Raw genomic sequence first — 25295 nt, 5'->3', positions numbered from 1 at the left:
TTTGTTTTAGCTTTTGTTATAGAGCCACAAATTTAGTTCATATGGTCAAGGGTAGCAAATTAATTGTTAGCTCAGTTTTTTTATTTTCTAGGCTGTGTTTGATTCTGTTGTCATTGCTGGTGGTACCACTATAGCCAAAAGTGACATAATTGTTCTAAACAGCTATTCTTCCTAGTGTTCAAAGATGGATATTGACTAAGGGTCACAGAAAATACTATGACACAGTGCCAAAGAATCTGGGGCTGGGCCAAACAGGCAGCAACTTCTCATCCCAAACAAATTGGAGAGGTAGGGTCTTGCAACAGACTCAAAACCTAAAAACCAGGTATACCAGAAAGATACCTTAGGGAAGTTATTTCCTAAGGGCTCTAAATACTAGCAATAAAGCAACCCATCATAGGCAATTCACAAGCATCACCCCAGGAAATAAACTAAAAAAAGAAACAAAAATGAGAAGACAGTTAAATAAGATACCTGCCCAAACAGCCAGTTCATCAAAGGCAATCCCAGCAGGCAATGAATTAGGACAATCCAAAAACTACCAACCTGGCTTCTCTGAAGTAGTAACAACAGAGCAATTGAATGAGGCTCTAGAAAAAAAATCAAATCAGAAGTAATTTCTCAGATAACTACAGAGGTGGTGTCCACAATGAAAACCATGCTTAGTGACTCTAGAATACACACCACCAACAACAACAACAAAAAGAGGAGCTTAAGAAAATTATGGAAGCCATGAATGCTCAGCATAGGAGAGAAATAGAATCCATAAGGCAGATTCAATAGATACCCGGGAGAATAAAATTCCATTGAAAGTATCCACAGGAGATTAAGCCAATGTGAGGACAGGATCTCAGATATAGAATACAGGCTTGCAGTTAGTGGTCCTGAAAAGAAAGATTTCTTAAAAATACCAAGAGACCATGAGAAATCAATCCAGCAGCTGCTAGATGAGGCAAAGAGGAATAGCTTAAGATTGATTGGAGTCAGTGAAGCAGGAAATAGCACAAATGGTATTAAAAAAAAACTGTTCACAGATGTCATGGCAGAAAACCTCACTTGCAGAGAATAATAATTCGTCACACAGTTAGTGAAGCATATAGAACTCCAGTTAGCCATGGTCAAAAAACAGTCTCCATCCAGGCATATCATAGTCAAGATTGCAGAAATTCAACACAAGAATAGAATCTCAAAAACTGTTAGGGAAAAGAAACAAATCATCTATAAAGCAAAGCCTATCAGAATCACAGCTGACTTCTTAGCACAAATCCTCAAATCAAGGAGAGCTTGGAATGAAGTATTTCAAGTTCTAAGGGAAAACAACCTTCAAAGCAGACTGATGTACCTACCCAGCAAAACTCTCTTTCAAAACTAATGGAGAAATAAGATATTTCCATGACAGAGAACATTTGAGGAAATTTTTGAGCACCAAAGCAGCACTCCAAAGTGTTTTTGAAGGACATTCTAGAAAGAGATTAAAAAGGACTACGATTCCATGAACCCTAACAGAAGGAATTCACCAGGCAAGGCAAACAAACAGAGGAAGGGGAAAAAGAGGAGGAGCCAACAACAGGAAAATAAAATGTCAAGGGTAAGTCAGTAGATATCAGTAATAACCTTCAATGTTAGTGGTCTCAATTCACCAATCAGAAGACAGAGACTGGCAGAAAGGCTCAAGAAGCAAGATCCAACAATATGCTGCATACAAGAAACACATTTAATTAAAAAAGAAATTCATAGACTATAAGTCAAAGGGTGGAAAACAATACTCTGTGAGACAGGAACCCAGAAAAGAGCAGGGGTAGCTAGTCTGTTTGCAGATGAAGTTAACTTCAAGCTAAGACTGATTAAGGAGACAAGAAAAGACACCACATCCTTGGGAAGTGTGATAGATTGACAACTAGTGGGGAACTTGTAACACCCAGCTGAACTGAATCATCATGGTGCTGTGTGTGGGAGGCCCACCTCAGGATTGTTGCCAGTGGCATAAGAGGCAGAACTGGAGAGGAAAAAGTTTTGAGGCTGTTGGGAGCTGAGAGAGGTTGTGGGGAGCTGGTAGAAGCTGTTGGGTGCTGTTAGAAGCTGTAAGGAGCTGTTGGTTCTCTTGGAGGAGCTTGTCATGTTGGCTTTCTTGGTAAACTCGGTTGTTCTCATCATCTGAGGAGCTCAGGGCCTTGTTGGCACTGAGAATGGCTTCAGTTCACTTTGGGGGAGCTCTGGTCCTCACTTCAAGCATCACTTCCTGGCTCTGGAGGTGAAGATGGTACACTGCTCAGTCTCCTGGAGAAGTTTGTCATGTTGGCTTTCCTGGTGGGAATTTGGCTTTCCTCATCATTGGAGGAGCTCGGGACCTCACTGTTGCTGAGGATGTCTTTGGTACTTTTCAGGGGAGCTCTGGTTCTTTGAGCATCACTTCCTGGTTCCATTGTAGATCCGTCAGCCTGCTAAAACAATCCTTCATCTCACTGGCATAGACTTTCTAGCTTCCATCACTGACTTTTGGGCCTTCCCAGCACAGATCCATGAAACAGGACTGCATGAGACTGTAGGCCTCTAGCTGTACTCATGCAGGACATTACCTTGGGATCCAGGCCCTCAGCTGGATTCTTTGGTCTTTAGTGTGTGGACAGATTTCCTGCACTCTTTGTATATGATTCTTTGGGTGACTATTATAAATAATCTTATAAAATATGTGTCCTGTATTATATTGTTTTCCCTTGCAAAAACCCCAAACTGTGACAGAAAGGGCACAATCCAAGAGGAAGAGATAACCATTATAAATATATGTGCAGCAAGTACCAGTACACCCAAGTATGTAAAACAAATATTAACAGACATGACAAATCAAATAAGCAGTAATACAATTTAGGGGGTACTCAATACCTCATTGTCAAAAATAAACAGATGAACTAGACAAAAATTCAATAATGAAATATTAGGACTGAACCAAACTTTTGAACAAATGGACTTTGTAGATGTCTACAGAGTGTTTCACACCCCACAACATTAGAATACACATTCTCCTCAGCTGCACACGGGACATTCTCCACAATAGATCACCTGCTAGCTCACAGAACATGCTTAACTAAGTACAAAAGACTTGAAATTATCCCATGTATATTATCTGACCATAGTGCAATGAAAGTGGAAATCAATGGCAAAATTAACCACAAAAACTTCATAAACACATAGAAATTAAATAGCACCTTCCTGAACAACCAATGGGTCATAGATGAAATTAAAGCAGAAATTAGATAGTTTCTACAATGAAACAATTATGACAGTACAACATACCAGAACTCAGAAGACACCATGAAAGTAGTCCTATGAGGAAAATTTAGAGCAGTGAATAGCCATATAAGGAAAACAGAGCAAGCTCATAGAAACAACTTAATCTTGAATCTCAAAGTTCTACAAAAAGAAGAGCAGCACAAGTCCAAATCTCATACAAGGGAGGAAATTATAAAGATCAGAGCAGAAATTAATGCAGTAGAAACTAAGAAAATACGACAAAGATTCAGTTAATTGAAGAGTTTGTTCTTCAAAAGATTAAATAAAATTGGCAAACCCTTAGCCAACTTTATCAAAAAACAGGAAAGACTCAAATCCACACAATTAGGAATGAAAAGGGTGAAATCAAACAGACCCTGCAGAAAGCCAGAAGATAATCTCTACCTACTTTGAAAAGTTGTATCTTAGAAAGATGGAAAATGCAGAAGAAATGGACTGATTCTTAGATATATATGAATTACCAAAGCTGAATCAAGAAGATATAAAAATCCTAAATAAACCAGTATCAATCAGTGAAATCAAACATGTAATTAAAAACCTACCAACAAAGAAAAGCCCAGGCCCTGCTGAATCCACTCCTGAATTTTACAAGAAATTTAGAGAAGACTCAACACCACTACTTGTCATACTCTTTAATAAAATTGAAAGGGAGGCAATACTCCCAAATTCATTCCTGGAAGCAAGCATTACCTTGATACCAAAACCAGAGAGGGACCCAACTAAGAAAGAGAACTACAGACCAATCTCCCTAATGAACATAGATGCAAGAATCCTTAGTAAGATACTGGCAAACAGAATGCAGCAAATCATCAAGAAGATTATATACCATGACCAAGTGGGATTCATACCATGTATGCAGGGATGTTTCAACATACATAAATCAATAAATGTAATACACCATATTAACAGGAAAAAAAATCATATGATCATCTCAGTAGATGGAGAAACAGCCTTTGAAAAAGTCCAGTACCCATTCATGATAAAAACTGTACAGAAAATTGGAATAGATGGTCTTCATCTCAACAAACCAACAGCCAACATCATACTAAATGGGCAAAAACTGAAAGCTTTCACACTAAAATCAGAAACAAGACAAAGATGTCGGTCTCCACTCTTATTCAACATAGTTCTGGAAACTTTAGCCAGAGCAATTAAACAAGAGAAAGAAAGAAAAAGAATAACGATGGTAAAGGAAGAAGTTAAATTATCATTTTTTGTCGATGACATGATACTGTATGTAGAAGACCCCAAAAACTCCACTAAGAGCTGCTAGATTTAATAGCAAATTCAGTAGTATAGCTAGATAAAAAATCACCAGCCAGAGCTCAATAGCCTTTCTGTACATGAATGACAAACTCACTGAGAGAGAAATTAGGGAAACAAACCTCTCACAATAGCATCCAAAAATACAAAATACCTAGGAATCAACCTAATGAAGTATATAAAAGACCTCTATATTGAAAACTACAGTACTCTGAAAAAGGAGATTGAAGTGGATATCAGAAAATGGAAAGATATCCCTTGCTCTTGAGTAGGAAGAACCAGTATAGTAAAAATGGCCATACTTCCAAAATTGTTATACATATTTAATGCAATTTTGATCAAAATTCCAATAATATATCTCACAGAATCAGAGAAAACAATCATTTGGAACCAGAAGAGACCTAGAGTAGCAAAGGCAATTCTGGGCAACAAAGGCAAGAATGGGGCATCACAATCCCTGACTTGAAATTATACTATAAAACTACTCTGATAAGACAGCATGTTTTATGTTTTTCTCTTTAAAATAAAAAAAATAAATAAAGTTAAGTGTTCTGTGGATTTTAAATTTAAGAGAACACTGGAAAGAACCTTTAAGATGTTTCTTCACATATGAAATTTCTGTTTATTCCTAACTTTGCCTGTAGCTTCTTAAAATCCTGTTTAAGCAACTTTTTTCTGTGGAATCTTGGTTAAAAGTCTCTAAATAGAAGCACTTTACTACTGGAATCAGTTTGTATCAGATTACTCTTTCATAATCATAGCATTCTTCAGTATAGTCAGCACACAGCCAAAACATGGGATATAAAATTATAAGCTTCCAGAATCTCATTTTAGAGTATTCTCTTGTTAGCATTCTTTAAAGGATTTTGAAAACATATGCTTTATATTCTTTTCTTTGTTGTCAAGAAGGGTGAATTAAAGACTACTTCTAGCCACACTCTATAAATTCCCTCACTTACAGGTTTGCATAACCCTTTGCAGTTATTTTGAAGTAAATCTTGTTACTTAACTGTATTTTTCTCGAGAATCCAATACGTAGATGTGTGTGTTTTGGAAATTTGACAGCAACGTAGTTTGTGGTCACAGTTGCTTTAGCTGTTACGAGATGTTTAAGAATCTCTTTTGAAAACGCTCCTGTCGTTTCTCTGTGTGTGTTTTTTAAAAAGCAAAATTATGGACCACCTTTGTATCTGTTTCTGAGTGTTCTCCGCCATTCCTCTGCCCAAAATACTTGTATTTTTTGCCCAAATGTAATAATTTTATGACCATATGTGCATGCCTTTGCTTTGCCTGTTTCTTCTTCTTGGAATTGTACCCTTAACCACGGTCAAATTTTCCGCTCTTTAAGGGCCACATATTTTTTAAGGAAATAGGAGAGGGAGGGTCAGAAAAGGAGGGAAGGGTAGGGGAAAGGGGGCAGGAAAAGGAGGGAGAGGGGAAGGAAGAAAATGAGTGAGAAGAGATGGAGGGAGGAAGAGAAAGAAAAGAATATAAAGCACATGTTTTTTTATGTATTGTTATGGAAGCAGTTTTGTTGTCCTTGAAAATCCCTTTTATATTATCTGTTTCTCTCTTAGATACTTTTATAGCTTATATATAATTACGTACATATTATCTTCCCAGTAGTATTTTTTGTACTCTATTAGCAAGTGACCTATCATATTGTAAAGACTGTGTTAATATATGTATAAGTGTAAAAACATTGATTTGCTTTATACAAATAAAAATTTATAAAGCAAAAATTTAAATATACAGTTTTTGGCAAAGGAATAATAGTTCTACTGATATTGGTTATGCTGGTGAGTGAATGAATCTCTTAGTAATCGCAGAGTGATAAGCAGTAACAGACGGCTTTCACTCCAGCAGTTTGTAGGTGATGCTACCATGTTAAAGAAGGCACAGGTTTGGTCTATGGCCATGGTGAGATGAAAGAATATAGCAAGCCCTTGTCTGGTCTGTGTGGATACCAGCATCCAGGATAGCAAGGAAGGACACAGCATTGATATTTTTGGCTGTCATTAAGGCCTCTGTGTTAGCAGTGATCCCTAGTAATTTATAACCCAAAAACGGTAGCAGGCGCACCAGAAATCATAAGGATTGTCTCCAAAATAGGAACTATCAAAAACTGGCCTTGAGAGTTATAATGCAAGCCTCTTCATTGACGTTCAGGACTAAGTTCTGTACTGGAGATCTGGACAGAAAGGTTAATAAGAAAAATGAATTAAAATAGGAGGGTGGAGTTTAGCGCTGGTGAATGAAAGACATGTTAGCAGGTGTTGTAACATTGTATTTTCTGTGGATGCTTGTAATTGTAGCTACTCAAGAACATGGAAAAGACTGAGAAGGAAGTCTGTCTTCATGTAATACCCTAAGACGACCCCTGATCTTAATTCTCATCTGTGTGAACTCACTTTATGGATGAGCAAGTGACATGACTTTAAATTTTATCTTTTTTTTTTTTTTTTTTGGTTTTTCTCCAGTACTGGGAACCGAACTCACGACCTTGCACTTGCCAGGCAGGCGCTTTTGCCACTGAGCTAAATCCCCAGCCCCTAAATTTTATCTATTAAGCCAGTGACTCCCAGGATATATTTTCAGTTCTCACTTTTGCCCCACACTCCAGGGTCAGCCGCCTTCTCAACATCTCCATCTATCTACCAAGTATCGGGTGTGTGTGTGTGTGTGTGTGTGTGTGTGTGAGCTACACCCTGGCCCCCACTCCAGGAGCCCATCCTGTCTGCAGTCTTCTCTGTCTGAGCTGATGGCATTCCACCTCCCCAGTCCCTCAGAGCGAAACTTTCACATCATCTAGACTGCTGTTCTCTCCCTGCACATCCAGTCTGTCAGGAAACTCCCACTAGCTCTAAACTATGTTTGGTATCCAGCAAGTTCTCGCCTCCTGTACAGTGGCCACTGTGGTAACAGATCATCATCATCTCACTCCAGTTGGCACTTTGGCTTCGTGATCCATCTCCTAGTGTTTGTCCTCCTTAGCGGCTGATTTGGAGGGCGTTGATTTTAAACTGTGTTATCATGTTTCAGACTTGAAATCTCAAGGTTTTCAGCAGCATCTCTGCCTTGTTTGTGAAATTGTCTAGACAGAGTGTATGTTGACTTTTCCTTGAAATACCAGAAAAGAAGCTTACAGCAGAAAATGTGTAGAGTAGCTATTAAAGACAACAATATACTGAGAATTCCCAACACGTTCACCCGCTGAAATACATTTTTCCATAGGAATTGTGAGCCATGGCTCAGCAGTCTGATGCATGGCTGATAAAGGCTTAAAGGACCATTGGATTCAAGTCTGCATCAGCACTGTGTAAGATGTGCAGACTAATTAAAACTTGTGTTCAACCAGGCATGGTGGTTTATGCTTGTAATTGTAGCTACTCAGGAAGCTGAGACAGGAGGGTTGCAAACTCAAGGCCAGCCTGGGCAAAATAGCAAGACCTTATTTCAAAATAGATAGACAGCCTGGACATGATGGTGTACACCTGTAATCCCAGGATTCAGGAGGCTGATGCAGGATTGCCATGAGTTTGAGGGAAGCCCAGGCTACCTAGTGAGTTCAATGTCAGCCTAAACTACAGAGACCCTGTCTCAAAAAAAAAAAAAAAAAAACTAGACAGGGGGCTGGGGATGTGCTTCAATGATAGAAGTGATATAGCACTTCCATAGCCTATGCAAGGCTCTAGGTTCAATTCCCAGTACCACCAAGAAACAAAACACAAAACAAAACAAAAAGGTATATTCAAGCATCCCCCCCTACAAACACAGTTATTAAAGATATATATCAGATTCATAAATATGTAGGGACATTATAATCTTCAGAAGTGGAAGGACTTCTAAAACTCTTTTTTAAGGCCAGGCATGGTGGTGCAAGCCTGTAATCTCAGCACCCAGGAAGCTGAGGCAAGAGAATTGCTGGGAATTTAAGGCCAGCTGGGGGTATGTAGTGAGTTCAGGACCAGCCTGAACCACATAGTGAAATGCTGTTTCAAAAAACAAAACAAAACCCCCCAAAAAGTTTTTTTTTAAATAAAATTAAATCACATTCTCATTATCTTGACCATAAGTTGTGATTAAGTTAAAGAAAGGATGATTTGGTTCTGATCAAAGTTGTTTTCAGCTTTTTACATAAAATTAAATCTCATTCTAATTGTCTTGACTGGAGGTTGAGGTTCAGTCAAAGGATGACGAGTTGGTTCTAATAAAAGTGTTTTCAGGAAAGCATGAATAGCTTTATGCTTGATAAACTTTTTATGGGCTTATGTCAATTTTCTGAGCTATATTAGGACAGTGCATTTGAATAATATAATTGGCAGTCTCAGGCTTTCTGTGACTTTTCTGTAGCAATTTCTTGAGCCTATAACCTAGTACACCTAGAAATGATCTTAAAACCTGTATTAACTTTCTTTTGATATGGGAGAGCAAGGCTTAAGTTTCCTTCTGTTGAGTCTGTTTTCTTTAGCCTACTGAATAGTTTTGTTTTTTGGAATAGGCCTTCTAAAGGCAAAGGCATTAGTTTTTAGAAAGTTCTTTTATACTGAGCTTCAAAACACCTATAGAGGTAGATAATAAAACAAGAAATTGAAAGAGCCCATTGATCACCTTGGTAGTACAAAATAAGTCACCTGAATTATAGTTAAGTAATAAACAAATACAAACAAGATGAAATCCAGAATTCAAATATGCTAAAGATACATTTTGACTAAAAAATAACAAAACAACTTTCATTGTAGACCAATTCCAAATCTGAAGAATTCTCAAAGGAGTTGGCTCCTGTCAGTTTAAGAACATTATAATCTAAATGGGAGACTGTTAACCTAGAGCCCATAAATGAGCTATAAGTGAATCTATGAATTCTAGGGTTTATAAACAGTTTTATGTGTATGAGTGATGTCCTTGAAAGAGACTCTAGCTTTCACCAGTTTTTCGGAGGAATCTGTGATCTAGAAGAGTTTAAGATCTCCCATTCCCTATCAATATAAATATGTCACTGCAATAAAATACTTGAATGAAGTTTCTTCTGAACAGTAATGACCGTTTTCTCTTTCTCATTTTGTCATAGTCACATTCCTTGTCACTAAGGCACAGTACCAGACACCCACACCTCAAAGGAGTTTAAGTTGGGCTCCAAGGGCTTTACCTGGGCTCACATTTTTAATTCATACGTGGCCGGCTTCAGAGCTGAAACAGCTTGATGGAAGGGTCTGGGGAAGACAGCTGCTCGCATCAGGAGAGAAGGAAGGAGCTGAGAAAGGAGAGGCATCCTTCCAGTCACACCCACTGTGACCCTCCTCTTCCGAGCAGGCCCCACTCCTCACAGCAACCCATCCAACCTCCTTCCACAAGCCCCGCCTCTGACAACAAAAGGCTTTGGGGGACATCAAGATGTAAACTGTAACAAGCTTCTAGGAACTTCCGTCCAGATTTGGAAAGATTAAGCCAAATCAAGGCACCTTTAACAAGTTTAGCAGTTGGATTTATATGAAATCCACTCTTCTTGTAGCATGTTGACTCATTGTATTTAGCTACCATTAATATCTTTACCACCAAGCCAAGGTACCTATTGGAGTGATCTGCAGTTCCTCTGATTGTAATGTTAAGCAATATTTTTTTCCTTTTTATTTGTGCAATGACCAGTGGGCATAGCGGATCCTGCTGCCCTTGGCTTCATCATTTCTCCGTGGTCCCTGCTGCTGCTGCCGTCTGGCAGTGTATCATTTACAGATGAAAACATTTCCAATCAGGATCTTCGGGCGTTCACTGCACCAGAAGTTCTTCAGAATCAGTCACTAACTTCACTCTCAGATGTTGAAAAGGTAACTGTTAAATCTTTTCATTAATTTTGTTTTTTACCTTATCTCATGCCCCTGAAAAAATCCACTGAATACAAAGTGATTGTGTATTCCAGGAATCTCATATTTACTTTTCTTAAGAAAATGCAAGATAGTTCTATAAAAGCTTATGGATCTGAGAAAAATACCTTAAAAGAGAGCCATTATTAATTTATGTTTGTACATATGACATGCTTGCTTTGTATAAAGCTGCTCATTCAGAAGATACAAATACAACCGGAGAGTAAACCCTGATTATTGTATATAGAACAACCTCTACTGTAGATCTATTTTATATAAATAAAAGATATATCTATAATATATGGCAGGTTGAGAAAATACTATGTAAAGGGATAAAGTGTTTTGAGAATATGCAAAAGGCACAATTAATTTTTAGCATAGAACAATTTCACAGAGGTGGTAGCATTTTCACTTATCCAAATTCTACTTATTCTTCATACTTTAAGAATAAGTAGAAGGTATGTAAGTGTAAATTTCTAGAAAGGACATTCTACTCAGGGTTGCTAGTATGCACAGTGGCAAAAGGCAAGAAATTGTCTGCTGTGGTGGAGGATGGCTGACCCGACCAGCTGGGCTGGAGCATTAGCTGTGCCAAGGGCTGTAGTCACAGAAACGGAGGCTGCAGGGCAACCTGAAGGAGGTTTTGAACGCCAGAATCTGAATCTCCTGCGGCCGTGGGGATCTGTTAGACTTTTAGGACTGTGACATGGTGGGGTTTGTGATTTTAGAGGTGAAGTCTGACAAAAGTAGGTAGAGATTAGAAGATTTCACAAGAGTCCAATTGGGGAGTTTGAATAATCTGGAGAGAAGAACTGAAAGTAGTGTAATGCCTTGGGAATATAAAAAAGTGGATGAAGGAGAGATAGTGGACACAAAACTGGTGAATGTGACAGTTCATTTGATGGAACAGTGAAGAAGATGGGAAAGTTTATAATAGAAATAGTCTGGCAATGGTAATGTCATTGACTTCAAAGTAAGGGTAAATTTCATTGTCAAAGCTGTGAAACAAATCAAGGTAAATATGCATTGTTGTACAACAGGCTATAGGTGTTAGATATGGAGCTCTGGAAACTTCAGAATTTGCTATGATCATCCTTTTCCATGCAGCAAATTTCCTAGTAGCAAGTTTGTTAAATCAAAGTATGTACATTTTATATTTTCATACACATTGCTTAGTTGCCATCTAAAACAATTATACTTATCTATCTTTCTTCTGACAATCGTATTTTCCTTTTTGAGAGAGAGGAGGGACAGAAAGAGAGAATAAGTGTGACGATTAAGCTTCTCAACTTGGGCTGTCAACTGTATCTGAAGAGACTGACGAGAATTGGTAGCGTGACTCCAGGCTCCAGTTATAAGCTACTTTTTATAGTTCATAAGCTACTTGGGACATACAAACAACCAAATAAGACAATAGCTAGGTTAAAGGCACTGCATACAGCATTAGCCCCAAGAAATTTCCCATCACATGAGATGAGGTATTTGAAGAGGGCTTTGTGTACTATAGAGTGTACACAGACCTGGCCATTGTTACTATCATGAAGGTATTCAGAGGTACTGGTAATGTTTTATTAAGCACAATAATATATACATAGTTATTCATTTCTGTTATTACTTAAACAGGATGCCTCCATTCTGTACACTCTATGATTCATTTAATAATTCATTTTTAAAAGAGGATAGTTAGAACTTTGGAAATGAATAAAATGTGTGTGCCAATTTTTTAATCCCTTGAAATTTCTGGATCACAATCAAGCTTCAGGGTGTGTAAAACGAGTAAGTTTTGCATGTGTGACCACTTTGGGAGAAGGTGTCTGTAGTCTTAAATCTGTCTGGTGACCTCAGAAGACATAACCACTGCATTATAGTAAAGCTATGGATGTCTTAGTTTTAAAAACCTCTACTAAATTATAGGAGAATCTTATTCTGTAATTATGATAATTTTGGCTGTCTATGAATTCTCTCTATAAGAAAATTCAGAATAAAAAGAAAAAAGTGCTTAATACAAATTGCAGGTGTACCAGTGCTTTTCTAATTTACTAAGAGGTTTCCAAGTTTGCCCTGTGGTGTCAAGATCTTCAAGCAAATAAATTGTGTGTTAAAAGCAGTTGATAGATGACCTGTTTGACAAAGTAACACTATTACAGTGCTAAATGTTTCAGAGTGAGGTGACAAGGTGGATGTGGGTTTGTTACCATTATTATGTTAAAGATGATTATTTTGTAAGTCTAACTGAAACTTCTGGTTTACCTTTGTGTATAAGTTATATGCAAATACTATACCATTTTATGTAAGGGACTGGAGCATTTATTGTTCTGTTATACACATGGGTCGTGGAATCAGTCTTTTCCGGGCGAGTTATTACAGACCCTTGCAGTGGGTTCCAGTGTCCTGCGTAAGTTGTGGCACACGGCAGGAAAGGAAAGAAAGAGCAAGAGACAAAAATAGAGGGGTGCATAGCAGGGATCTGGCAGTCGCTCTCAGGACAAAAGGCCACGAGGCATCCAGAACCTCGGTATTTATTCATTGAGGAAAATGGTGAGGGGATTGCGGCTAGAAGTGCTAGACCAGTGGCGAGGCTGGCAAGGCTTCTAACAGAGAGAACAAAGCATTCTTGCAGAAGGGACAGGAACAGCCAGATTTAGGTTACAGTTAATGAGTAACCTGCTTTGTAGTCAGTTCTGGGAAGGAATTTTTCTCTGGAATCATTCAGGGCTCAGCAGAGACATTATCTCATATCCTAGCCCTATGGCATCATAGCTCATCTAGCTGAGCTCAACCATAGCTGTTGATAGTAAACTATATATTAGTCCATTCTCAAGTGCCTGCTTTCATGAGATACATACACAACCTCATCCAGACGCACTAATTAAACTGAAAACCAATTTAGGGAAGTCACCTCTATTCTGCCTGTACTGCTTGTAAGTAAACACAGTCACACTTCTTTCTTGGGGAGGGCAACAAGGCAGGCCTCCACAATAAATATAGGATATTCTGATTTTAATATGGCAACAACATGTTGAAAAAGTGAGCAGTAACTACATTCGATGATTTTCATGAGTTAAAGATATCCCATTGATTAACATCCAGTAAGTGCTTGCTGTCGCATGTAGGCCATTGCCTAGTAATTTATTGTGAATAATAGCGAGTGCTTAGCAAGGTCTTGACACATGAAAGTGTTCCCTCATTCAGTGGAACTTAAAAGTATCCTGTAAACCATATGCATACATTTGTAGGAAACATGTTCCTTTAACTAACTAGCCAAATTTATACAGATCACACTGACTAGCAAGGCAGCAGGTCCCTTTGACTAGCCACGTTTATGCAGGTCACACTAAGCTTATAGTTTTCTACTTCTGCTTGCTATTTGACAGGTCTTTTGTTATAGTTTTAGTGGAATCTGAATCAGATTCTTATACTTTGTCTTCTAGGATATTGATGTGTATCAGGGATTTATAATATTTAGCTTAAATGTTCATTGCCACTAATTTGCAGTCTCAATATCAAGAGTTGTGAATTCAACCATCTTTGCTTTTCTTCTTTACCCTGACCGGCAGCCTCAGCTGAAACTGGCAAAAAGACTGGGAGATCTTAACCACACTGTACTGTATTTATCCTTGTTAAATCTTACTGATCCATTCTCTTCTCCTTTCCTGTATTCACTTGCTTATTTATAAATTTGACCAGTGTATTTCTTACATGCCAGGAGTCTGCATTACCAAAAGAGAAAAGTCAGAATTGTGCAGTAGCTAAGCCCAGTGTACACTCACATTATTAAATTGGCATTTTAAAATATGGTGGATATGTTACCACAGAACCGTTAGGACTGTCACCAAGAAGCCATGTCCTGACCCTGCAAAGAACTGAGGAACCAGCCTTCTCCAGGCTGCCCAGTCCTTTTGTGCCCTTCGTAAGAGAATTCAGTCATGACACATAGGTGGCCATGCAGAACTATCGGTAGACTTTAAGCTAAAGCAGATATCGAGAGTTTTCTTCAAGCAAGAAGGCAGGCAGTGACATAAAGACATCTGCACCAAGTGCATGCAATGTTGATTACCTTTTTAGGTACACAAGATTTATTCCTGCATTCAGGGAACTATGGTGATTAGGATGTTGTGATGATAGCTCAAAAACGTCTTCCTTTCTCTTTTCAGATGGTCAGTGTTCCCCCAGGGGCCTTAATTATATGGGAAACTTAGGAACCAAAGTTCTGCAGTAATCTAAACTAAGTCTCAGCCCAATGAGGGGAGGTCCTTAAAGAACATTTCCTTTCTGATATCACTGGGTCCTAGGGTGTGGCAACTAGGAATGTTCTCTGCCTTGTTCTACAAATGGACACCCTGTGTCTTCCAGTCTGAGACCTAATAAATAATTACTAATTTACCACCCATTGAAATCTTTGTTTCTTTACTTAACTATATCTGGCAAAGCATGCTACTTTGTGCTCTCCCTTTGTCTCTGGGTCCTGTTAATAGCTAACTGCCTGCCTAAAAGGATGGCTTCTGTATAAGGAAAACAACAGCTCTTGCTGAGGTTTCAGAGAAATTGGACCCCCGTACACTGTTGACAAGAATGTAAGATGGTACAGTCACTGTGGAAAACAGTACAGAGCTTACTCAAAAAATTAAAAATAGAATTACCATATGATCCAGCAATCCCTCTTCTGAACATGTATCCAAAAGAATTCAGACCAAGATCTCAAAGAGAAATTTACAGACCATATTTGGTCTATCATTATTCACAATAGCCAAGAACTAGAAGTAACAGATGAATGAATAAAAAAATGTGCTATATACATACAATGAATATTATGCATCCATTAAAAAATAGAAAGTTCTGTTAAATGCTGCAACACAGATGAACTCCAAGAACGTTATGCCCAGCAAAATAAGCCAATCACAAAAGAACAAAAGCTCTGTGATTTTACTCATGAAGGATGAATGCTGTGTTCTTTCACTCCTATGAATTATCAGAAGTAAGCAATATCAGAGAAACAAAGTAGAAAGGTAACTGCGCATCTGGGAAGATGGGAGAGTAAAGGCCAGCAGTACATAATAGTCTTTCCAGGGCCTGGAATCCAGGCATCTAGAAGAAAACAGTGTAGCAAGGAGGGAAGGAAGAACTTTGAGAATGAAGAAGGAACCCGCTGGAAAACTAGAAATCACAGAGAAACTGAAGACATGCGGGGAAAAGAACAAAGTAGTCTCAGGGTAAGTGGACGTATCTCGGTAAACACAGGATAGGCATGGTGGAGGTTGGTAGCCCCAGGGAGAGAAATGGACCACCAGTAAAAGCCCATGATTATTGCGCACTGCAAATAAGGTGTGCAGTTTTACTATGAATATGATTCAGCATGGCAGGGTAGAGCTGGAGAAGACATCCACTGCAGCACCATCGGATTTGGGCATGATTAATCAGGAGCCATTTGGGGAAGGGGTTAATTGTTTAAGACTGAGCTACTCCTGGAATCAGAAGCCACAGAACAACTACATTTCGGGGTTTCTGGGATCACCCAACTATAGTGACTGGTTGGGAGATGACCACAAGAGACTTGCAGAGACAGTGTTCCAGCAGTCCCGCCTTCTGTGGTGAGAATCCAGGCTGGTTACAGTTGCACGTGGTTTTCTGAAGGGGCTGAGTCTGAAAGTGCTGTCAGTAAGTCCAGTGGAATGCTCAACACTCTCTCACTACATACTTCACGGAGCTTAGCAGTCTGTTTGCTTTTATCATCTGCTAATGTGATCAGGGATATGTCTCAGCTTGGATGATTGCCAAACCCAGGGTACGTGGACAGAGGGGCCTCTAGAGCAAGGAGGGTACTTCACAAACCCTCAGACAAAAATGAGGTGGAAATAGATTGCAGTGACCACTTAACATTGTAGACAGTACTCCAGGAAATCCTCCACAGAGATGGGGAAGCCACCAGCACCAAAGAGCACAAATGACAGTATACATCTGTTTGGGTGAGTAAACAGAAGGAGAAAAACAAAGGAATCAGCCCTGGGAAAAAACAGATGATGACAAAATTCAGGAAACACCTTACAGTAATAACTGTCACTGTCAAATTTTTTTAACTTCCTAATCAGTACTGGCAGATTATAGTGAAAAATCAAAATGCAACCATCATAAATTGCCTACAGGAGACATGCCGTATCCAAAAGGCAACTCCTAGACTAAAAGAGAAAGGATGAAAAATGACACTCGAAGCAACTAGAGCCTAAAACCAAGCAGGAATAGCTAAATTATTTTCAGACACAGAAGATTTCAAGCCAAAATTGATCAGAAGAGACAAAGATGGCCACTACATACTGGTCAAATGAGCAGTACAACAGAAAAGGTAACAGTTATAAATACATATGCACCAAACATTGGCATACCCAACTTGATGAAATAAAAACTACCGGCCATAAAAGGACAGTTCGACACCAATACAGACATAGTGGGTCACTTCAGCACCCCACTGTCACAATTAGACAGGTCAAACATAAAAAGTTAGTAAAGAAATATTAGAGTTAAGCCACACTGTGGAACAAATGGACTTAGCAGATACCACAGTACTACAGAGTATGTCATTCAACAATAGAATACACATTTTTCTTTTTCCAAAATAGTCCATAACTTAGTCCAGAAAGCATGCTTACATAGCTATAAAAAATTGAAATAACCCACTGCAGATTATCAGATTATAATGAAATGAAGTTAGAAATCAACTGCAAAATAAACCATAGAAACTACACAAAAACTTGGAGATTAAACAATACATTATTGAATAATCAGTGGAGAAATTGTGGAACAAAAAATTTCCTAGAAGCAAATGAAAAGCATAACATGCCAAGACTTATGGAACACTGTGAAAGAAACGTTCTAAGAAGAAAGTTTATAGCTGTGAATGCACACATTAAAAGAATTCAGCGGTCCCAGATAAATAACTTAATGAGGTCCTAGAAAAACAAGAGCAGTCCAAATCTGAAATTAATAGATGGATAGAAATTATAAAGTTAGAGCAGAGAGCTGGGCCTGGTGGTGCATGCCTATAATCCCAGCACTCAGGGCTGAAGCAGGAGGATTGCTGGGAGTTCAAGGCCATCCTGAGCTGCAAACTGAGTTCAAGGCCAGCCTGAACTGCAGAGTGAAACCCTGTCTCAAAAAGACAAAAAGTCAGAGCAGAAAATAATGAAATTGAGAAGATCTAACACTAATATTCACTGAAATTGAAAGGGGGAGGCATCTGCCATACTCGTTGTGGAAGCTAGCATTACCAAAACTAAAGAAATATTTAACAAAGAAAACTAAGGGCCAGTCTCCTTAATTAACACAGATTCAAAAATTCTCAACAAGGTACTGCTAAACAGAATATAACAAAGCATCAGTAGATATAACAGATCATATAAAGAGAAGGAAAAACAAAAATCACATCATCTCATTAGACACAGAAAAAAATCTTCGACAGAATGCAGCATCCACTTGTAATAAAAACCCTGATGAGAACTGGTATAGAAGGACATTATCTTAAACTGATAAAATCCATTTATGAGAAACCTACTGTCAATGTCATACTAAATGAAGAAAACCTAAAAGTGTTTCCTCTGAAATCAGAAAGAAGACAGTGGTGTCCACTTTCACCACTCTTATTCAGTATAGTACTTGAAACTTTACCCAGAACAATCAGTCAAGAGAAAGAATTAAAAGGGGTACATATAGGAAAAGAAGAAATCAATGACTCTTATTGCAAATGACATGACCGTTTACATAGAAAACCCAAAAAACTACCAAAAATGCATAAGAGTGATAAATTTAGCAAAGTAGCAATATACAAAATAAATACACAAAAATCAAGAGTGTTCCTGCATACCAACAATGAATCTACCAAGGAAGAAATTAAGAAAATAATCTCAGCCAGGTATGGTGACACACCTGTAATCCCAGCACGTGGGAGGCAGGAAGATTCCCAGGTGTTCAAGGGCATCCTGGGATACAAAGTGAGTTCAAGGCCAGCCTGAATTAAGACCCTGTCTGAAAAAAAAAAACAAAAAAAAAACAAGAAAAGGAAAATAACCTCATTCACAGTGGGTTCAAAAAAATGAATATTTAAGTATTAGCCTAGCCAAGGAAGAAATGGGAGACACCTAGAATAAAACCTATGGTGTTCTGAAAAAAGAAATCAAAGAGGATGTCAGAAAATAGACATACCCAGTTCCTGGGCAGGTAGAACGAGTATTGTCAAAATGGCCATACTTCTAAAAACTGATTCAATAAATGCAATCCCAACCAAAATACCAACAGTGTTTTCCACAGAACTAGAAAAAAATCCTAAAATTTATATTGAACCAGAAGAGACCTACACTAACAAAAGCAATCTGGCAGCAAGCACGAAGAAAGAGGCATCTCAATCCAGGATTTCATTTTATATAACAAATCTGCAGTGATAAATACAGCATGTCACTGGCACAGACAGACATGTGGACCAGTGGAACAGAACAGAGGATGCAGAAAAAATCCCAGGCACGTTCAGCGATCTGATTTTTGACAAAGGAACCTAAAATATATGCTGAAAGGAAGTTAACCTCTTCAACAAATAGCACTGCAAAGACTTGTTATCCACGTGTAGAAGAATGAATTGAGACCAATATTGCCTGTACTAAAATAAAATGAGCCAGGCGTTGTGATGCATACCTGTAATCCCAGCACTCAGAAGGCTGATGCAGGAGGATTGCCATGAGTTCAAGGCCATGCTGGGCTACACATAAGCAAGTTCAAAGCCGGTCTACACAACATAGCGAGACCCTGCCTCAAAAGGGGAAAAAAAAATCAGTATGTATCAAATACCTGCATATTAAAAGCAGAAACACTGAATCTGCTGGGAAATAAAATAGGCAAAACTGTTGAGGACACAGGAAGGGAGTTTTGAGCAGAATACCAGTTGCACAGGAAATACAGTAATACAAAGCATTAACAAATAGAATTATATCAAATTAGAAAGCTTGTACACAACAAAGGAAATAACCAACAGAGTTAAAAGACAACCTACAGAGTGGGGAGAAAAATTTCTAGCTACTTCTCAGGCAGAGGATTAATACTTGGAAGATATAGAGCTAAAAAAGAGTAAACTCCCAAAATAAAAGATCCAATTTAAAAAATGGGCAATTGAAATGAATAGGCCCTTCTCAGCAGAAATACAAATGGCCAATAAGTACTTGAAAAAATGTTCAACAGTTTTGGCTACTAGAGACATACAAATCATAATAACCCTGAGATTCCATTTTATTTTAGTGAGAATCTCTGTCATCACACTCTCAGAGACAGCAAACACTGATCAGATTGTGGAGAAAAAGGAACACTTCTACATTGTAGATGAGGGTGTAAAACAGTACAACCACTGTGGAAATTAATACAGAGATTCCTTAAAAACTAAAAATAGAAATTCCATTTGACCCAGCTGGTACCTTCCTGAAAGAGTTAAAGACATCATGTGACAATGCTACATGCACACCATGTTTATATGTTTATAGTAACACAAATCGCAATGGCTAAGCCTTGGAAACAGCCTACGTGGGGCATAGCAGAGGAAAGGTGCTCAGCCCACAGCAGGCAGGGAGGAGAAAGGGTGAGAGAAGAAGCGGGTGGGGAGAGCAGGGGAAGGGCAGGCCAGGGCGCAGCGTGCACCCTTCCAGGTCATTTTCCTTGGGGCCTGCCTTCTCCCCCAGGCCCTGCTCCCAACAGCGCATTGAACTATGCGCTTCCCAGTGGGCCAGTCCGCAGGTGAGTACAGCTCCCCAGTGACCTACGCCGGTGTGTCCCTCACCAGGTAACAGAGAGGGAAATGTGCTGTGTATTCACAACACAGTACTGCTGTGCTATAAGGGATAAATTTGAGTCATTTGCAGGAAAATGGATGGATCTCATATTTCTCTATATAGAGATTTCATTTTTATATGTGCTAACCATAGTTTTCTCAGGAAACAGAACCCATAGGCTGTGTGTGTACATATATGAGATGTTACTAGAAAATATAGTATTTAAATTTTTTTAAGTATTACAGTAAAAGACACATGGCCATTAACCCCCCCCCCCAGAATACTTCCCCTCTCTTCAGACACACTCATCCTGTCATTCTTGCCACTTTCTGAAGGAGTTTGAAAGTCCTTCTTCATGCGTGTCGCTGTCATGGCTGCCGCAGTGTCCAGAATCAATTCACAGGGCTCGCCTTTCATTGTCATTTGACTTTGGGAAGACCCAGAAGTCACCCAGTCCCAGACCACGGCCCTAAGGTTAATGAGAACACATAATGTTTTCACAAGCCCACCTTTCTGTTGGATCGTACTTGGCAGCAGTATTGTCTGTTTTTTATCACATCTTTTTTTAATTAATTAAGTTTATTGTACATTTTGGGTACACATGATCACATTCATCAGAGGGAATTTATACCCGTACATGATATAACTTGATTCTTTTCTTCCCCAGTCCCCCACCCTCCCTTCAACCCTTTTTTCCCCTCCTTATTTACAAAAGCTTTGTTTCCATTTTTTCCTTCTTTTCTCATTTTTTCTTTTCCCTTTATTTACCCCTCCACCCTTCTTAGTTCCCCTTCCCATTTGAATATTTTCTTCCTATTTTACAATACCTATTATACATTTTGGTCCTTACTTACACTTTCAGTTTCTCACACCAGAGAAATAATGCAGTATTTACACACATGTGTCTGGATTTATTTCACTTAAGAGCATAGTCTCAAGGTGCATCCATTTAGCTATAAATGTCTCAAGTTTATCCTTCTTTATGGCTGAGTAGTACTCCATTGCATAAAAAAACCCACATCTTTATCCATTCATCTGTTGATGAGCATTTGGGCTGTTTTCAAGATTTCGCTATTACAGACTGCTGCAAAAACATGGGTGTGCATATATTGCTGTGGTATGATGCTTTTAATTCTTTTGGGAAAATACCAAGAAAGGGAGTAGCTGGGTTGAGTGGATACAAAGTCAACAATCAATAATCAACAGCCTTCCTATACATGACTCACAAATTCATGGAGAGAAATTGGGGATATAACACCTTTCACAATAGCGTCCAAAAGAATAAAGTACCTGGGAATCAATCTAGCAAAGGAAGTAAAGGACCTCTGCATTGAAAATAGTACTTTGAAAAAGGAGATTGCAGAAGATATCAGGAAATGGAAAGCTATGCCTTGATCTTAGGTAGAAAGAATCAATATAGTGAAAATGGACATACTTCTAAAATTGTTATACAGATTTAATGAAATCCTGATCAAAATCCTAACAGCATTAGAGAAAACAATTTAAAATTCATTTGGAACTATAAGAGACCTAGAGTGTAATTCTGGGCAACAAAGGCAAGGTAGGGGGTATGTTGGATTGGGGGAGATTCTTGCAAAGGAGAACAATATATAATATAGGACATCTATTTTATATGATTATTATAACAGTCACCCACAGAACGATATACACAAGAGTACAGGAAATCTGTCCATAAACAAAGAATCCAGCTGAGGGCCTGGAACCCACAGAAATGTCCTGCATGAGTCCAGCTGAAGACCTAGAGCTCATAACAATGCCTCCCACGAGTGCAACTAGAGGCCCAGAGCCCATAACAGTATCTCATGCAGGCCTGTTTCACGGATCTGCACTGGGGAGGCCCAAAGGTCAGCGGTAGAATCTAGGAAGTCTGTGCCAGTGGGATGAAGGATCTGTGCTCGCAGGCTGAGGGATCTGCACTGGAGCCAAGAAGCAACACTCAAAAGTAAGAACCAGACCTCCCCTGAGAGGTACCACAGCCATCCTCAGCAACAGTGAGGTCCTGAGCTCCTCTAAAGATGAAGACAGCCAAGTTCTCATCAGGGAACCAATGCAGCAAGCTTCTCCAGGAGGCCGAGCAATGCACCTTCTTCTCCTCCGGATCCAGGAAGTGATGCTCGGAGTGAGGACCAGAGCTCCCCCAAAGTGAACCAAAGCCATTCTCAGTGCCAGCGAGGTCCCGAGCTCCTCAGAGGATGAAAACAGCCAAGTTCATCAGGAAAGCCAGCATGACGAGCTCCTCCAACAAAACCAACAGCTCCTTATAGCTTCCACCAGCTCCAACAGCCTTTCTCCACTCCCAACAGCCTCTTTAGTTCCTAGTAGCCTCTCTTCTCCTTCTCCAGGTCTGCCTCTTATGCTGCTGGCAACAGTCCCCAGGTGGGCCTCCCACACCCAGCACCACACTCACTCAGTTCAGCTGGGGGTTGTAAATTGACCAGCAGTTGTCAGTCGCCACAGGGGGCATCACAATCCCTGACTTTAAATTATACTACAAAGCTACTACAATAAAAACAATATGGTACTGGCAAGAAGCAGACCCAAGGATCGGTGGAAAAGATTAGAAGATGCAGAAACAACTCCAGATATATCTCTTCCTATAAATCCACTCATGAAAAAGGATTCCAGAACTGCTTCAGAAAGTGGCAAGAAGGATGAAATGAGTGTGTTTTAAATGAGTCATTTTTTTACTGTGAAAAAAATGTGCATTTAGAATAAGCCAGCAGGACTCAGGTTAGAGGGCCCCAATTTTGTTGGCAATATCCAAAGCATAGTATCAGGAGCCATCGGCCTGATCCCCATATAGCTTCTTCATCATGTTTGATGGGCGCAGGTTGCCCTTGACATCCACAGTGACCTCAGGTGTGTTTGGTCCTCTGTCTTCATGCTGGCTCGTGGTCAGGGGAGTTGATAATGGCAGAGCAGTCACGTGACTTCTGGCTGCTCTCCCCAGGGTATTGGGCAGAGGACGACAGAACGTGGGTGATGTGCAGAGCCATTTTTGTGGTTGTGGGTGCCTCTCAGCACAGCCTCTTGGCCTTCAAAATTTGCTTTGGCTTCAGCTTTGGGAGGGGGAGGAGCTTCTCTGCCTTCGGTGCCAGCTCAGAAAAAAGGAAGGGGTCTGTCTTTAAGGAGAATTAGTGGCAATGTATCTTTTAGTGTAAGAAAGTTTTCATATAAACGTTCACTATATTTTCCCACCTCCTCTTGCATATAGATGCATGTGTATAAAAAGATGGCCTATCAGGACATGGCTCATGCAGTGACAGAAGCCAGCCAGTCTCAAGGTCTTCAGGGCAAGTCCACAAGCTACAGGCCCAGGAGAACCGATCGTGTCCTCCCAGTCTGAGGCCAGAGGGCAGGGAGCAGTAGATGTGGTTCCAGTCCACAGGCCAGCAGGCTGGAGGCCCAGGAAGAAGTTTCTGTCCAGAGGAGAAAAAAGTTCGTGTCCCAGTTTGAAGGCAGTCAGGCAAAAAGGATTCTCTCAGTCAGGACAGCAGGCCTTTTTGTTCTTTCCTGGCTTTCATGGGAGTGGGAGAGGCCCACTCACTGTAGGGAGGTCAACCTGCACATTCAGTCAGCTGATTTCCCTGTTACTGTCATCCAAGCATACCTTTACAGAAACATCCAGAGTAATATTTGGCCAAATATCTAAGTACCCCATGACCTACTCAGAATGACACATACAATTGTCCATTACACTGTGCACATAGATGATCAGCGAGCATTCAATTTTATGATCCAATTTTAAGAATTCTCTCGATTTATTCAGTGGTGTTTAAAAGTTATTAACATATAGTAACTCACTTAGCATACTAAGAAGTAAATATAATAAACTTAAAGCACCGGCCATATGTGAAAGGATCACAAGCTGGGCATGGTGGTGCACACCTCTAATCCCAGCACTCAGGAGGCTGAGGCAGGAGGATCACCATGAGTTCAAGGCCAGCCTGGGCTACATAGTGACACCATGCCTCAAAAAAAAAATTGCAAATCACAATATAATCTATAAGCAAGTGTAGAACTGATCTTTTATACTAACACTATAAAAGTGTACTTCATGTAGGGCTACTTGAAAAGGTGTGTGCATAAGGTTCTTTAAAGTGAAACCTAAAATGAAGCATGGTACAAAGAGAATGTACTCTGCTGTCCTGAACTTCATGTATGTTTAATTATGTTCATCAGACATGTATTAAATATCTATTTACATTGAAGTTCTGTGCTATTTGCTTAACAGGATACTGAGTTGTGTTACCAAAAATAAAAGGCTCTTCAAAAAGACAAAAAAGGATTTTTTGGAATACAGAAAGTAATTACAAGGTAGTATTAGGTAACTGCTTTATTAGAGATACAAATGGAAGGTAGCTGTGTCATCTAAGATGATAATGCTCTTTTGAAGGATTTATAGCTCCAGACATGCATGTAAATGGTGGTGGAAACATCATCTGTGGCCTTTCAAATGTGGGCAGAACTTCCATTGACAAAGGTAAAAGAAACCATTTTTGGTAAAAAGAAGAGCTTAAAAGATGAGAAAGAGAAGCATTTCCTACACAGATTTATCTAGCAGTGCTCAGGTGTGTTATGGCATAAATCTATGTCAGATAGAGGTGAAGGCAGCCCATTGTGAGCCTTGAAAGGTTATTGTAAAAACTAACTTTCAAGCCGGGCATGGTGGCGTACACCTGTAATCTCAACACTCAGGAGGCTAAGGCAGGAGGATTGCCACAAGTTCGAGGCCAGCCTGGGTTATATAGTGAGTTCAGGGGCAGCCTGAACTATACAATGGGGCCCTATTTCAACCCCCCAAATGTATCTTTTTACAAATTGGAAGTCATGAAAATATTTGTAAAGCAGAACCATTTTTTAAATCTGTAATTCAAGTAGTAATATAAGGATTAGATTAAAAGGCTATGAGATTGTGAGAATGGTACCCACTTTTAATTACATATTATTAATAATTTCTAAAGAGGATTTGAGAGTGTGTATAGAATTAAAAAAATAAAGATGACAGCCCAGCATGGTGGTGCATGCCTATAATCCTGGTACTCAGGAGGCTGAGGCAGGAGGATTG

The 25295-nt window shown here is 39.4% G+C and overlaps 1 protein-coding gene across 13 annotated transcripts in view; it reads left to right on the top strand.

The window, feature by feature from the left end:
- Positions 1–25295, top strand: part of Ptpn13 (protein tyrosine phosphatase, non-receptor type 13 (APO-1/CD95 (Fas)-associated phosphatase)) — a 152412-nt gene that overhangs the window by 16453 nt on the left and 110664 nt on the right. For all 13 annotated transcript variants that reach the window (XM_013502743.1, XM_005401354.2, XM_005401349.2 and 10 more), the window contains exon 2: positions 10198–10376. In XM_013502743.1, coding sequence (XP_013358197.1) covers positions 10198–10376 — 179 coding nt within the window. The remainder of the gene's footprint in view (positions 1–10197; positions 10377–25295) is intronic.

The sequence above is a fragment of the Chinchilla lanigera genome, unplaced genomic scaffold (genome assembly GCF_000276665.1).
Source record: "Chinchilla lanigera isolate Chin_1 unplaced genomic scaffold, ChiLan1.0 scaffold00073, whole genome shotgun sequence".
Taxonomy (NCBI): Eukaryota; Metazoa; Chordata; class Mammalia; order Rodentia; family Chinchillidae; genus Chinchilla; species Chinchilla lanigera.
This window is presented reverse-complemented; position numbering and strand designations above follow the sequence as displayed.